Raw genomic sequence first — 17332 nt, forward strand, 5'->3', positions numbered from 1 at the left:
GAAGCCACTCAGGTGTCGACAAATGGATGAATGGATGAACAAACTGCAGTAGATACATATTATTCAGCTTTAAAAGGGAAGGAAATTCTGACACATGCTACATGGATGAACTTTGAAGATATTATACTAAATGAAATAAGCTAGTCCTAAAAAGACAAATACTGTATATTTCTACTTATATGAGGCACCTAGAAGAGTCATATTCATAGAGACAGAAAGTAGAATGATGGTTGCCATGACGGGGGGAGAAGGAAATGAGGAGTTAGTGTTTAGTGCACAGTTTCAGTTTGGAAAGATGAAGAAGTTCTACAGATGAATGGTGGTGATGATTGCACATCAAATGTGAAAAACAGATATTCCTCTTTTTTAAAGACACCTATACCTGATGAGTCTTTAATTTCATTGTTTATTTTTTGTTTTGCATTCTTCTTCCTTTTTATCCTCAATCTCCTAAGTTCATTTAATTCCATTTATAAATTTTGTGATTTATGAATTTTTAAGAATGGAAGACCAAATTCCAAGAATGACCAGTTATGTCAAGAAAAACTGTCCTCTTCTTGAAGTCTAGTCCATTATTTACGTATGGCCAAAGAATACAATTTCATATCATACAATAGTATATTTCTGTAATAAGCATTATTCTTTTCTACAATATTAATCCAAGTCAATTTTCTTCTGACTAGTCTATGCAACCCTGAGATATATACTTTTTATGACCCCATCCACGGATTTTCTGGAACTTAAAATAAAATTCCAGAATTTCAGTCTTAACTCCTAACTAGAATTGTTTTTTTACCAAATGTAAAGCCTGAGGCGAATGTTTTATTCAGTCATTCATTTTCATGTGATTTCTTTTTACAAAATTAAATTCATTGGGGTGACACTGGTTAATAAAAATTATGTAGCTTTCAAGAGTAAAATTCTATAATACACCATCTGTATATTGCATAGTGTGTTCACCACCCACAGTCAAATCTGTAAAGAATTATTGATCCATGATTTATATAAGTTATATTAATCTGCTTTCAAGTTCATTATTTTCATGATGAAACCACAAAAGATAAACTTTCAGAAATTGTTATTTTGTTTTATCTTAAAAGTAGCAGTTAAGGGCCTGGACTTAGCAGTCAGAAGCCTGGTTTGAATCCTGGTTCTAATACTTACTATATGTGTGAGCGGGTAAATTACTTAAATTCTGTAAATCTGCTTCTTCATTTTAAAAATGTGGATATTAATACGTAAGATCTGTTGTGAGGACCATGCATATAAAGCTTCTCTGCAGTGTCTGACATGTAGTAAGGTTCTTAATAAATGGTAAACAGTAAGTAGTAGTAGTAACAAAAAGAGCAGTAGCAACATGTAGAAGTGATAAGTGCCCTGCTGGACTGAAAGACATTATATTGCAACTTTAAAAAATAACTCCACGATTTTGATTCTAAAATGAATCCAGAAAAAAGAGCAACTGTATATTGTTAAGACTTGGATTTTTTGTTCATCTCTTCTAAGTAACTTCATCCAGGTTATCATGTTAAGCAAAAGAAATTAAACAAAACAAAAATGAGAAGACTCAGTACATATAAGTGTGTGTATGTGTATCACTCTACAGTGACATATACGATTTCAGAAAGCTGTATAAAAAACATGAGAAAAAAGTTGAGAAGTAAACAGGAAGAGCCATAGACTATAATGAGAGTAACCATGTATACAAATGTAGGTAAATTTTCAAGCTCGACTATTTGAATAACTCATGTCAGAAGTATATACTGTAATCCTTCTGGTAATTACCTTAGGAGACAGATCCACAAGTCCAAAAAAGTTGGATATTTTCATCCCTTCTTATCAATGTAGGCAAAACACTCATATTTTCTTTAAACTTAACCAAATTGCTACGACAGTTACTACTACTAAAGCTCTAAAGTATATAATATTTGATACTGGCATTCCTGCCACAATTTCATTAGAAAATACAAAGGGTTTCTATACTATCAACTCAGACTTCCCAACTATAAAGAAAAATGGAAATTTTATATCAGATTTATGTTTCTGAAAATATATTCTTTGGAACACTAAAGGCATAAGACACTGGGGTAGGACAAAAGGGTTCTGTACTCAAAGAATTTGAAGTCTGGGAAATGCTGCACTCTCTCTCTCTCTCTCTTAGAGGTATACAACACTGTTAACATAAAAGGTTCTGAGAAGTCCTGCAGTGTGCAGAGCTGTTTAAATTTGTTTAGTCAGTGCTTCCAAAATTTATTTGGCCATAGAACCTTTTTTTTCAGGCAATACCAAGAAACCAGTGTTCCTCATAACAATTTATATTAGCGAATGTGTAATAAATTGCCTTGATTAGCTATTAAAAGTATAATTTCATATGTACCTGTCCCAAAGAGGTAGTCACTAGAAGAATTTGCTAAAGTCCCAAAATGTGTCCATGGTATTTCATGTCAGGACAAACAAAACAAAACAAAACTAACATGCCTGGACTAGCATTTACACTATCTTTAGCAAGTTGTAGTTATTCCCAGAATGTGTGTTTCAATTCCTTTACTATCTGTTTGTTATTTAATCAAGTCCAAACAACGAGTTTCTAATTCCTGTGAAAATCTAAGAATGAATGTGGCTCTTCAAGCCTTTGCTTTTCTCTCTGGACTTCATTATAAGCTAAGAAAACCCGGTAGCTGTGGAGCTATACCTTCAAATAAAAAAATACTAAACTCAGTTACCAGCATTTTATTAACTGGTGCTATGAACTGCACTGATGCAATTCTATAGTAAAATAATGAACATTCTACTAACATTAATCCTGAAGCAAAGCAGTGATTACTTCATTTCACTAATATCCCTGTTAAATATACAGAACAAAATATGTACTATAATTACGACTTTATCTACTGGAGGTTAAGCAAGTTGCCCCAAGTACCAGGAGTCAGCAGATACCAATTTGTTGGACAGACACTGTGCACAGTACAACTATAGAAACTATATCAGATAATCAGCCTGAAACATGAACAAAAACAGGAAATTCCTTTACTAATAGCTTATTATTTAAGGAATTTTCTTCTTTTGAAATAACTTTGAAACACAATTCACTAGAAATCTAAATTTGAACCAAAAAAAAAATCAGATGGCATGCTAGATAGCTTTTTGAGTTCAGAAATTAAGAACAAAGTCCTAAAAACTATAATGAGGCATTCATTATTTTGTCCTTGTGTTAGTTGAAAAAAAAATATGTAAGCTACAACTAACTCTGGGTAAAGTGTAAATGTGAATGATTATGTTGCCAGGCTGTGGCATCACTTTCTTCCTAGGTTCTCCCTTCGATTTCAAAAGTACATAAAAGTGAAACAAAATGTGTAAGATGAAATGGACATCAACAATTTTTAGAAAGCCTAACAGAGAGGACACAATATTATTATGGAAATAATATATTTTGGTAACCCATGGACATGTGGTCATTGATTTTCAAGTTATACAAAATAAGCTGGCCATTGAAAGAAAAGAAAAACATTTTAAAACACCTGTGGCAGACATACATATAATCACAGTATTTTATATTATGATTATATATATATATATATCAATAACATTTTATCAGAGATAAGGCAAATAGTCAAATAATCTGATATGAAAGGAATCAAGAATATTAATAATTCGGAAAAGGAGTTAGATAATAAGGTTCAAGTTTCATAAGTTTTTTTTTAATGTAGAAGCAGAGGCAACAAAAATTGGTCTTCACCTGGTAAGTGTGTACTCCCTGAGTCCTGAATGCAAATTCATGGCAGAAAAAGTACCTATGCATCCACGCAGTCTTTTGTCTCGACCAATCTTCCATGTTACAAACAGTGGGCTGCAATGAAAGATAAAAACAGGATAAATCAATCAATTCAACTCAAGCAAGTATGTACTGAAAATTTACTATATCCAAGGTTTGGTGCCTGAGATATACAGACCAAATGACAGGCCTTCAAGGGGCTGGGTCTGGTCTAAAGGGACTGCAGTTAGCAATAATTATAGCTACATTGTATTGAGCATATCCTATACGTTAGGCAGCATAATAAATGTTTTAAACAAATTATCTATGTTAATCCTTATCAACAAATTCTAGGAGGCTGGCGTTATTACTAACATTCCTATTTTTTATAGATGAGCCAGTCCCACAATTAATACATAATGAAGTAGGAACTCAAACCTGGGCAACCTTGACTACACAGCTTTAAGCATCATGGCTGACTGCCTGCTTCCTCATTTAAACCTCAAGTTACTAATTGATTCATAAGTCTAATTCAGAAAACCAAGGGGGAAAATCACTAGTTTCAATAAATACTAAATATATTGGTGCACAGTACCATGAAAGGTGTTACTGGAAATATAAAGTTGCCTGAAAAACAGGCGTTGCTCTCTAGGAGCTGGTACAGAAGGCAGGCATGCTCGCAACCAACTACAATAAGAAAAAAGGAAATAAGTGCTATAAACTTTTCCCAAAATTCCATAATTAAGCTACTGGAATAGAAGAAAATTTTATCAAGTTTGATCATCTTCAACTTGGCCTAGAAAACTGATTACCATTCCGAAAGGTGAAGGACAACATCAAACATTAACAAAGTAATACTCTGAAACCAGAAAATTCATTTTAACTTTTAGATAAAATTATTTCTAATAAATATAATCTCTCAAGTATCAACTATCAAAGTATCAATTATAATACAATGACATCAAGAAAATAATGTAGTTTTAAATGAAGTTTAATACAGTTGATGCTTGCACTCTGAAGCAAACCACCAACAGCCTCAATTATTAGCTATGACTAAAAGCAATTATTTTCATTAGAAGCAACTTTATATGTCGGTTTTTATGAAATAAATTAATTTACACATTTTAGGACATTTTTCAAAAGATAAACACCCTACAGTTGGGGATGGCTCATGTTAATATGAGTATTCATTCAGAGTATTACTGGTATAATATAAAACATTTCAGCTTTTAAAAATTTAAAACTTAGGGGGACATACTGTATGTCATATATTTCTTATAATATGCTATTGAGTTGGAGAATACATTCATTCTTTAAAATACCCACTAGTTAGTCATCAGGGGTTGGGTGAAAAGATATCCTGTTCAAGCACTTCAATCGCCCACCTTAAACATTTAAATTGTGCTGAGTTCTGACAGGTAGCCATAGTGGCAGACAGGTTTCCAAATAAATAACTTATACAAACCAGGGAGCAGTACTAAGAATTCCCTTCTTCCTGGAGCCAAATGCCCAAAAGCATTGAAAAAGATGACTAAAGTATAAGGCCAACCTGTTGTCAATGTTAGTATTCCAGTGCTGAATGATCTACATGAAAGGTACGAAAGCAAAAAGCAAAATGTAAATCCCAGGTTTTCCGTTTTCTACATCATGTGTACTAAATATCTTAGAACTTGAAACAAGATTCGAATGCTCCAGTTGGAAATTTTCTCTAACTGTTCTGGGCTAATAGGAGATCAGAAAGACAAGAATTAGATGGAATTACGTTCTCACTTTTTCTATTACCCATACAAATACTAATATCCTAAAATTCACACATCTGTAAAGATGAATTTCACCTCTTCATTTTTCATTTTCTAATTTTGTGGAGTCAATGTAAGCAACCATTATATGAACAGTAGGATATAAATCCTTTCCCATAACAACGTCTATATAAAATATCTCTAAGACATGTCCTTTGGCAGACTCAGAACAAAGTGAATCACACTGTAACATATATAACATGTCTTTAAAATACCATGATGGCTTCTCGAGAACACAGAACTAAGTGGTATATTCTCTTTCTCAGTGACTTGAATGAGAAATCTAAAAGTGTGGGTATATTCATTTCCTATCAAAAACACAAGAAATTAAAGTCATTTAAAAATACCTTCAATTCTCTATATGTATATACACGCGTGTATACATCACCCTTGCTAAAATCCTCTCTATTAAAGCAAAGATTCAAAATTTGTAGGGTAAATGAAAAAGAACACAAACACCATATTATGAAATACACTGGAGGACATTCATACACATCGTGGGGGAAATTATATACAATTTCTTATAACGCTATGCTAACACTGATAATATATTAATGGAGACGGGTGCTAGAGGATAAGCTGCATTTTGCCAGGCAGCCTGGGAGTGAAGGCATTTCATAATAAGTAAGAGCATGGAGATATAAAAGTGCACAGCACTGTGGTCTCTTCTAGATTGAACAGTCTATGAATTTTAGGCAGTGTTGAATGAGTAAGTGTTCTCAAGAGCCATCATAAAAGATAAGGCAGTTACAGAATTTTCTGCATTATCTTTGTTCTCTACCAACATCCACTTTGGGGGTTGCTATTGTGGGGAAGTATCTGTATCAAAGATGGAAGAAATTACTGTCTTTAGGATAGATGCCTAACGATGGAAGAAATCAGACTTTCAGTAGACAGAATAAAACTACTCCTTCAAAATCTGGGACTCTAATTTCTCATTTGCAAATGCTCATCCAAAGTCTTTTATAAAGAATGCATACATGGAATTAAAAAAAAAACCCAAAAATACCTATAAGCAACATTTAATGGGGAAAAGAACTTGTAAAGTTAAGAATTTTAAAGTATACAGAAACAGAATAACATAACTGACCACAAGAGATTGTATCGTGTGTGATACTACTTTGTATGGGTCAATGACTATGGGGACATTCAATACATATTATCTAAAAATAGCAACAAAGGTTTTTTTTCCCTAACACACAGAAGGAAGAAATAGGCAATTTCATTCTTAAATGTATTATTTAAACATGTATGAGTTCCCAAAAGGACTTAAGACATCAACATAACCACAGGCAGAACAAAGTAGAAAAGGATTTGAGCCTGTTGAGGAAGAGTTGCTCAATGGCAAGGATATAAGAAAAACAGTTCATAGTAAGACTGAGATTGAATATTTTTGGAAAATACTTTTACCATATGGTTTAAGGCCACCTACATACATTGAAAAAATTACAAACTAGAAAGGAGCTCGAAATGAAATGAAATATTAATGGAAATGTTTATCTGAGAGTGAACAGACATAGCTTTTTAAGTAATTTTCCTACTTCAGAACATTTGTACCACTATTTTCTGAGAAACCTTTGGAGAAAAGTAAACTCTCTCCATTTTTTCCAAGTCTATAGACAGGAACAGGACGTAACCACCTATTCTAAGTGAATCCTCCCTGCCAGCCTGCAGCCAGTAATATCAGGTCAATAGTAGTAGTTCTCAGGGAAATAAAGTTGCATGGAATCAGCAACAGAACAGAAAAGCAATGTAAATCTGAGCAAGATAGTCCCTAGTCCAAGTTGCATGCCACTTCCTCTGTTCCCCTTTCAGACTATATCCCATTGATGCATACCAGAACAGGTTAGAAATATGTGTGTGGGAGAGGGGTACAACTATGAAACAGGTGTATTTACTTAATGATATTTAACATAAACCCTATCTCCCCTGCCATACCGAGGCAAAAACAGAGGTTAAAACAAAAGATGGCCTTAGACATTTGCAAGCCACCACTCCAGCAATTTGCTCAGTAGATCCTTCAGAATGAGGTTTGCAGACGGTAACATTAACTATATGCTATCAATCCCCACCAATATAATTACTACAACAGGGGTATTCAACAAGGTTATTAATATTGTAGGTAGATACCAATAAAGAGAGAAGCTCTCTAGTTTGGTTCTTTTCTTCTGCCTTCAAATAATAATTGCTTCTCAACTATGCTCAGGTTCTTCTGCTACTTGTCTCAAAAATAATCCAACTAAATTACTCATAACATCCAACTCAATACCATAATTTCCCAGGATCTAGGAGCTCAGAGAAAAACAGAAATTGTGCGGTCTTCTTTTCACCATCAATAAAAACCTTTCACTTCCTATTCCAACACAAAGAAGTTATACATCTAATTTACAAATCATATAAAATATAGACTCAATTTATAAAAATGTACTCAATATGTACATTAAATTCTGTATTATTCTTCTTGAGGAACCGTAACAAATTACTACAGACTATGTGGCTTAAACAACAGAAATTTATTTTCTCACAGTTTTCAGGCTGCAAAGTCCAAGATCAAGGTTCCAGCAGGCTTGTTTCTAGTGAGAGCTGTCTTCCTGGCTTGCAGATGGCTGCTTTGTCCTCACATGGCCTTTCCTCTGAGCATTCAGAAAGAGAGCAAGTGAGCATGCCCATGAGCTCTCTAGTGTCTCTTCTTATAGGACACTATCAGATCAGGGCCCACCCTTATGACTTTATTTAACCTTAAATACCTCATTGTGGGCCCTATCTTCAAATACAGTCACATTGGGGGTTACTGTTTCAACACAGGAATTTTGTGGGGTCACAATTCAGTCCATAGCAAATCACTAACAAAAACGTTAGCACACAGTTTAATAATGTATCTGTTATTAGTTGAAAGAACTTTAAAGAGATTACCTACTTCCTCTTCATTTTACAGGTGAAAAACAAAAGCAATCCAGGTAGACTAAGTGCAGAGTCACCAACTGGCTAGTGTTAGAATCTGTTAGGTTCTCCAGATTTTCTTACTACTGATTTAATTGTTTTCTCCAGTACAGAGGGAAAAAAAAAGCTTTATAGCCAAACCATATGTTTCTAAAATACCAGAGAATAGGAAAATCTCATAATACTACACAGTACTACACAGGTAAGCATAATCTCTTCCTCCTCTGAGAGAGATTTGCTGAGAAGATACCAGGACAAACCGGAAATGCTGGATCAGCCAGAATCACTAGACCCAATCTATAAGCTTCTACATTATTCTCATTAGAAGCTCATAGCAAAACCTACCATTTTATCTACATGATGGCCTTCCAACAAACTCCCTTTCTGACTCTCCCTCAGCCTTCTTCATTTTTCTCCTATTGTCTAGGCAGCCGTCATCAAACTCAGGTGTTTTAGCTAATATCTACAAATTTCTGCTAAATCCATTTACCATCTGATTGTTTAAGTAATTCATATTACTTATTGAGGCTTTTTAATGAATGAATGAATGAATGAATGAGGCTTAACTCTTCCAGATAACTTGAAATTGAAATTGATAAGAAACCCTGAAAGGAAAAATAGGAAGGAGTAAATGGGATGGCAGGAAGGTAAGGTTCTGATGCATTTTACACTTTCAAACTCACACCTATCCTTTACTGTGGATAAGGAAAATACACTAAATCGCCATTAAAGCCTTATACCACACTCTTCCCTCCAACCTTTGTATATGGCCTGTATCCCATGGGGCTCAGAAAAGTAAGAGACACTGCTTAAACAGACTGCATGGGTTAGTACAGAAGACCACAAATATCTGAGTGGGAATCAGGAATTACTAGTCTTTCAGTATTTTCTCTACCTGGTGTTCCCAGAAATTCTACCATAGCAACATTATATTATTTCCACCATTTTTATAATGCTAATTTAACTGGCGAATGCCAGAGTAAGAGAGGCAGTCCAAAGTTGTACATATGATTAGAAAAGATGAAAGTGTTTCTGTCTTGTAAATCAAGGGTAATCACCGCCAACATGCAACTAGCCAAGTCACAAGAATACTTTAAGGGATTAGCTTGATTCTGCCAATTTTTGAAGTGAAAGAACCATTTCTTCCTATTAGCAAGACCAAATCAACAGTTTCAGTAAACTTTAAAAATTCAGTTTCAGACTTGATACACTGAGATAGTCTCTCTTATTATCTTTTTATAGACCCAAATTAGATGAGAAAGACTACCTGCATTGGAAACAAATAATGTATTTGCACATATTTTCTCTTAGTTTACACTGCAGTGGGTATTAAACTTTATATATGGTAGTACTGCAAGGATGAAATAGCTGGTTTTTTTTTCTGATAACAGGAACAAACCACAAATCTTTATTATCTGGAAATCTAACTGATAAAATAAATGTTAAATGACAAGTTGCTATAGATTTCCAAACTGAAATAATTTATATTTGGAGTTCTTATTCTGAAACCATTTGTTCAAAAAACTTTAAGGTTTGAGATTCAGCCTTTACTATGAAAAGAATTAATTATTTTAATGTAAGAGACCTGGCAAAAACAGATGATCTTCTGCTAACGTATTAAGATTTCTAAACTCAATATAAGCAAAACTAAGAGACTAGGATAACTAGATCCAGAAGTTTTATAATGACTGTTGATTGATATAGTCAACTCATTTTTTATCATTAAAAATTCTTATGGAAGAGCATTTTGGGACTTTCATTTGACAATTTGGACACCAGATGGTCAGGGAAATTCATAACACTTCAAACAAAACAATGAAGACAACTAAGGGTTTTTCTGTTTTGGTTTGGCTTGGTCTTTATTCCTATATCTTACCTCCCAAGCTAATGACCTATCTTCTACCATCTTGTGTTACCCTGAGAACCCACTCAATGGCCAGAAAGAGTAGATAGGAAACAAATATGCTGATTGATTTAAACACTAACATAAAAACATAGAAAGTTATCCAGCTTCTTCATTCTAGATTTTTATCTTGTTTCCCATTCCAAGGAGATCCAATGAAATCTGCCAGCTTAATAAATAAGACCTGTAATACAAATTATTTTATGTTTTTCATGTTTTCTGTGTTTAGAAAAATAACTCTTTTAAGGTCCTGTATTAGATTACATGCTCCTTTGAGAGAAAGTTGATGGATAGACTCACCTTTGTAGCAGGAATATGGCAAGCCCTTCTTATTTTAAGGGGAAGAAGAAAGGCAAACTCTAGGGACAAAGTACTCAACTAAGACTATATTTTGTACCAGAGCTGTTTATGCTGCCTTTGCGTCCCTCCACTCTTTCACCTTGCAGAAAACAGTTCAACCTCTCAGGAACATCCAAGAGGCTGGGGTTTTGTTTGTGTTTGTTTGTTTGAAAATGGAATTGACATCCTCACCTCCAAAGAGCTTCTTTTTAAAAACCAACTTTAGAAAATCAAAAATATAAATACTAAAATGGCAATAACTACATACTTATCAATAATTACTTTAAATGAAAATGGATTAAATGCTTCAATCCAAAGACATAGGGTGGATGAATGGATAAGAAAATAAGACCCATACGTATGCTGCCTACAAGAGATCCACTTTAGATTGAAAGATACACACAGACTGAAAGTAAAGGCATGGAAAAAGATATCTTATGAAAATGGAAACAAACAAAAAGCTAGGGTAGCAATACTCATACCAGACAAAATACACTTAAAAACAAAGGCTATAACAAGAGACAAAGAAGGACATTTCATATACAATAGCCAAGATATGGAGGCAACCTAAGTGTCCACTGATAGACAACTGGATAAAAAGATGTGGCACATATACACAATGAAATATTGCTTGGCCATAAAAAAAGAATTAAATCTTGTCCTTTGCAACAACATGGATGGACCTAGAGGGTATTATGCTAAGAGAAATAAGTCAGAGAAAGACAAATATCATATAATTTCACTTATATGTGGAATCTAAAAACAAAAACAAAATAAGCAAACAAAACAGAAACAAACTCATAGAGAACAAACTGATGGCTGCCAGATGGGAGAGGGGGGTTATAAGGGACTGAGTGAAAAAAGGTGAAGGGATTAAGAAATACAAATAGACAGTAACAAAAGAGTCACAGGAATGTAAAGTACAGCATAGGGAATATAGTCAATAATATCGTAATACCTATATATGGTGCTAGGTGGGTATTAGACTTATTGGGGAGACCACTTTGTAAGAGATATAAATGTCTTAACTATTATGCTGTACACCTGAAACTAATACAATATTGAACGTCACTGTAATAGGAAAAAATTTTAATTAGAAAATCAACTTTATTAAAGTATAATTTATATATAATAAAAGTACCCATTTTAAGTGTAAAATTACATTTTGATGAATGTATACAACCATGTAACCTAAACCACAAAGTATAGGCCATTTCCATCACTCCATAGAGTTCCCTCGAGCCTCTTTGCAATCGATATCCTCTCCATACTCTTAGAACCTGGTGAACACTAACCTATTCTGTTACTATCATTTTGTGCTTTCTAGAATTTTATGTAAATGGAATCATCCAATATGCAGTCTTTTTTGTCTAACTTCTTTCATTTAGAATAATACTTTAGATATTCATCTATGTTGTTTGGTCCTTTTTTATTGTTGAGTAGTATTACACTGACTAGATATACCATAATTTATTTATCTACGCATCCACTGATAAATATTTGGGTTGCTTCCAGTTTGGAGCTATTATAAATAAAGCTGCTATGATAATATTTGCATTCAAGTTTTTGTGTCAATGTAAGTTTTCATTCCTCCTAGGTAACTACCTACAAAGAGAATTGCTGAGCCATGAGTAGATATATATTTAACTTTACAAGAAACTGCCAAACTATTTTCCAGTTGGCTGTACCAATTAAATTTCTACAAGAATTGTGTACAAGCTGTCCACATCCTTATCAACACCTGGTATAGTCTGTTTTTTAAATTCAAGTTAATGTGTAGGGATAGATAACTCATTGTGGTTTTAATTTGCAGCTCTCTGATAACTAAGGATGTTGAGCACTCAAGTGGTTAATATTCATTTACAATATATCTTCTTTTGAGAAGTGCTTGTTCAACTCGTTAATTCATTTTTAAATTTGATTGTCTTTTTATTGAGTTGTATATATTTTTTAAAAATATATTCTGAATACCGATCTTTATTACATACATGTATTGTAAATATTTTCCTAGTCTGTGGTATGCATTTTCATTTTCTTAATAGTATCTTTTGAAGAGCATGTGTTTTAAATTTTGATGAAGTTGAATTTTATCAATTTTTCTTTTCTGGCTCATGTGTTTGTGTCCAATAGAAGAAATCTTTATCCAAAGGTCATGATCTTCACTTATTCTAGAAGATTTAAAAATTTTGCTTTTACATTTAGGTTTACCATACATTACGAGTTGCTTTTTGTGTACTGTGAGGTAAAGGTGAAGGTTCATCTTACATCTGTCAGTTTTTGGTATCACGGTGATGCCAGCCAGGCTCACAGAATGAGTTGGGAAGAATTTTATCCTCTCTTTTCTACAAGTTTGGTTTATATGTTCCTTATCTACTTTATAGAATTCACCTTTGAAATCATTGGAGCTTAGATGTTAATTATGATTTTAAATCACAAATTTAATTTCTTTAGTAGACATAAGATTAGATTTTCTACTTCTTTATGAATCAGTTTTGGTAATTTGTGTCTTTCAAGGAATTCTTCCATTGCCTCTAAGTTGTAGAATTTGTTGGCATAAAGTTATTCACAATAGTCCCTTATTATCCTTTTCATATCTATAGGATATGTAGTAATATCCTTCTTTAATTCCTGATAGCGGTAACTTGTGTTAATTTGTATTTTTATCTCCTTTTTATCTTTATCAGTCTGGCTATAGGTTTATCAATTTTTATTGATCTTTTCAAAGAGCTGGCTTTTGATTTGATTTTTCTCTATTATTTTCTAATTTACTGATTTTTATACTTCTAATATTTTATTCTTCTTAGAGTTTAATTTGTTCTTCATTTTCTTGCTTCATAAGGTGGAATGTCATTTTAGATCTTCCTTATTTTAAAGCTACACATTCCCTTCTAAGCACTGCATCCCACAAATTTCAGTGCTGTGTTTTCATTATCATTCAGTTAAAATTATTTTCTAATTTCCCTTACAATTTCTTCTTTGACTCATGATTTAGAGGTATACTGTATAATTTCCTAATATTGGAGAATTTCCCAGATATATTTTTATTTCTAATTAAATTCCATTTTGGTCAGAGAATATACTTCGTATTATTTCAAGTCTTCTGAATGTACTGGGACTTGTTTTAAGGCCCAGAATATGGTCTTAGTGAATATACCCTGTGAATTTGAAAAGAAAACGTATTCTGGTAGTGTTAGGTCCAGTGCTTTACAAATGTCAATTAGGTATAGTTGATTGGCAGTGTTGGTCAGGTTTTCTACCTCTTCACTGATTTTTTTGTCTACTTGTTTTACCAATTACTGAGTTCAGAGTGTTGAAATATCCAACCCAAATTTTGGTTTTGTCTGATAATCCTTTCAGTTATACTTTTTTTCATGTATTTTGAGGCTCTATTAGGAGCATACATTTAGGATTGTTGTCTTCTTGATGAACTACTTTATCATTATGAAATTTCCCCCTTATCTCCAGTAATACTGCTTGTCCTGAAGTCTAATGTCTCACTAACATAATCACTCCAGCTTTCTTATGATTAGTGTTTGCATGATATGCCTTTCTCCATCTTATTATTTTTAACCTATCTGTGTCTTTATTCTTAAAGTTAGGTCTTGCATTTTTATGCAGCCTTTTAATTGGAGTATTAAGACATATTTAATGTCATTTTGATATATCTATATTTGTCTATCAAGTTTACACTTGATATGTTTTGTCTATATTTCTAACCTGTTATTTGTTCTTTTTTAATGATTTCTTTTGGATTAAACAAGTGTATTTAATATTTATTTTTACTGCCATTATGAGCTTATTAGTCATGCCCTTTTTGTTGTTTGTTCCAGGTTATATATATGATGAATCTTTAACTTACTGCAAACTACCTTCAAGTAATATTACATCACTATACATATAACATAAGGACCTTCACAGCACACTTCCATTTTACTCCTCCCACCCCTTGAGGCTATGGTCATACCTTATATAAATTCCATGATAATTAATTTTGCTTTAAACAATCACTAAATTTTTAAGAAAAAAAATTTATTTATTATTATTTATGCCTGCAGCACCTGGTCTTCCGAGGTGGTCTCCTATCCGAGTATTAACCAGGCTCGCCTCTGCTTAGCTTCTGAGATCAGACATTGGGATTTTTCAAGGTGGCATGGCCATAGACCATGCACAGTGGCTCCACTGGGGTACAAACTCAGGACCTTCTGCATGTAAAGCAGACATGCTAACTGCTATACTATGGAACCATGTCCTAAATAAATTTTAAAATGAGAAAAAGCTATATTTATTCCATACTTATCACACTTATCTGGCACTTATTACTTTGTACAGATCCAGTTTCCATCTGGTATCATTTTCCTTCAGCCCAAAGAACTTCCTTTAATATTCTTGTAGTTCAGGTCAGCTGGTGACAATTGTTTTTGTTCGTTTGGAAAAAAAATGCATTTCACCTTCATTTATTTTTTTAATTTTATTTTTAGTTTCAAGCATATAGTACATTGGTTAGAAATTTATATAGTTTATAAAACGATCCCCCTATTGCTCTTTCTCTCCTCTGGCTCTCTATCTAGCCATTACTTTAATGCTAACTGCAATCCCTATGACATGCTCCATTTATTTTTTCTTTAATCTTTTAAAGGTATTTTCATTGAAGATAGCATTTGATGTTGACAATATTTTTTTTTCTTTTGGCACTTTAAAGATATCATTCCATCGTCTTCTCACTTGCATTGTTGCACTGTTTTTAATGAGACATATGACTTGTTATCTTTGTTCTTCCATGTGAATGCATCTTTTTTCCCCTCTAGCTTCTTTTTTAATGCTCCCTCTACTACTGGTTTTCAGCAACATGATTATAATAGTCATAGTGTGGTTTTCATTGTGGTTATTCCACTTAGGGTTCATGGAGCTTCTATGGGTTTACAGATTTCATCATAATTGGAAACTTTTAGCCATTATTTCTTCAACTATTTTTTTCTGCCCATTCCTCTCTCTCCTTTCCTTCTGGGACTCCAATTACATGTATGTCTGCCTGATATTGTCCCACAGTTCACCGAAGCTTTTTTTCCCATTCTCAGTTTCAGATTGGATAATTTCTATCATTATGTCTTCAAATTCATTGATCTTTTCTTCTTCAGTCCAATCTGCTATTAAAATAATCCAGTGAAGTTCTCATTTCAAATATTATACTTTTGAGCTCTGGAAGTTCTAATTGGTTTTTAATATATCTTCAATTTCTTTCCTCATTATATTCATTTTTTTCTTTTTTTCATAGCTGTTTTAACATCTTTGTCTGATAATTCTATAATCTTTATTTCTGGTTCCATTTCTATTGACTAACTTCTTCTAGGTTATGGATCACAATTTAGAGCCTCTTGGAATTTCTAGTAATTTTTGGATTTAAGATAATACAATCATTATATTATTGAGCATTTTTATTTTACTGTCTTCCTTCTCAGTATGTTGAAGTTTATTTTGTCATGAATCTAAACTATTTGTGAATAATTACTTTTCAGGGCTTGTTTTTAAGTTTTGTTCATTTGGGTTCCAGGTGCCCTTTACTCTAGGGCTACATTAGCCCTTATTCAGGTGTGACCCTTCTGGGTCTCTGCTGAAGGCCCTAGATATTTAACACATGCACAAATTCATATTCAGCTGAAAATAAAGGGGACATTTATGCAGATTTCTGGAGCTATTTCTCTGAGTAGGGCCCATAGTACTTGCTCTAAAAATTCCTGCTGCCTAGGCTTCTCTGAGCGCCTATCTCTGTCTCACCAGTTCAACAAGACTGCAGGCTCTGCTTAGGTTCCCTCTCACAATGCTATGGTCCAGAAACTGCCTGCAAGCAAAAAGCCAGGGTGACTGTAGGGCTCCCTTCATTTGTTCTTTTTTTCTCAGGGATCACAGTCCTGTGCTATCTGTTGCCCAATGTCTGAAGACAGTTGTTTCATATATTCTGTCCAGTTTCTAGTTGTTTACAGAGTATATGAGGCAGAAGGAAACAAGTGTTATTCCAATTATTCTCACATGGACAAAGTGGAAGTATCTAAGCCTTTCAACACTGAGTTACTTTAAGGATCAAACTCTGGAGGTTTCATATATTCAAAGTGGAAAAACCTACCACAAATAGAAGACTACAACAAGCAGGAAAATGGCTCTGAAAGCAGAAAGCAAAATGGATAGATCTCTTCAGATTTGACAGGTAGTGAACTCTCAGAATATGAAGTGACTCAACCAATTTCAGGGGCAACATACTGGTCAGAAACAAAAGGTTAGAGGTGTCAGTCTTAAAATATATATAAAATCAAGAACTCTAAAATCCAAAGTAATGAAATGAAAAAAATCAAAGCACTCATGTAGAAACTGAACTTGACAAAAGTGTCAGTTACCAGTCACACTGATATTTCTTTCTATAAGTCTATGCCAAAAATAGCTCACTTCTCTTATTCTTCCTCCATACAAGTTTTTTTAAATGCAATCTGAACAACCTTATTTACAACAGCTAAAGAAATCCTGAATTTATTAATAATCATGAATGATGTCTGAGTATGTGTGTTTTGTTACTGCTGTTTTTAAGGGGCTATTTTTTCAGCTATGATGATT

At 33.4% G+C, this 17332-nt stretch overlaps 1 protein-coding gene across 1 annotated transcript in view; it reads right to left on the reverse strand.

Annotated features, from left to right (window-relative positions):
- The window catches only part of AMMECR1 (AMMECR nuclear protein 1), a 101167-nt gene that overhangs the window by 50846 nt on the left and 32989 nt on the right, over nucleotides 1–17332 (reverse strand). The window contains exon 2 of the mRNA XM_036227319.1: nucleotides 3737–3847. Coding sequence (XP_036083212.1) covers nucleotides 3737–3847 — 111 coding nt within the window. The remainder of the gene's footprint in view (nucleotides 1–3736; nucleotides 3848–17332) is intronic.

The sequence above is a fragment of the Rousettus aegyptiacus genome, unplaced genomic scaffold, assembly GCF_014176215.1.
Source record: "Rousettus aegyptiacus isolate mRouAeg1 unplaced genomic scaffold, mRouAeg1.p scaffold_m13_p_9, whole genome shotgun sequence".
Lineage (NCBI taxonomy): Eukaryota > Metazoa > Chordata > Mammalia > Chiroptera > Pteropodidae > Rousettus > Rousettus aegyptiacus.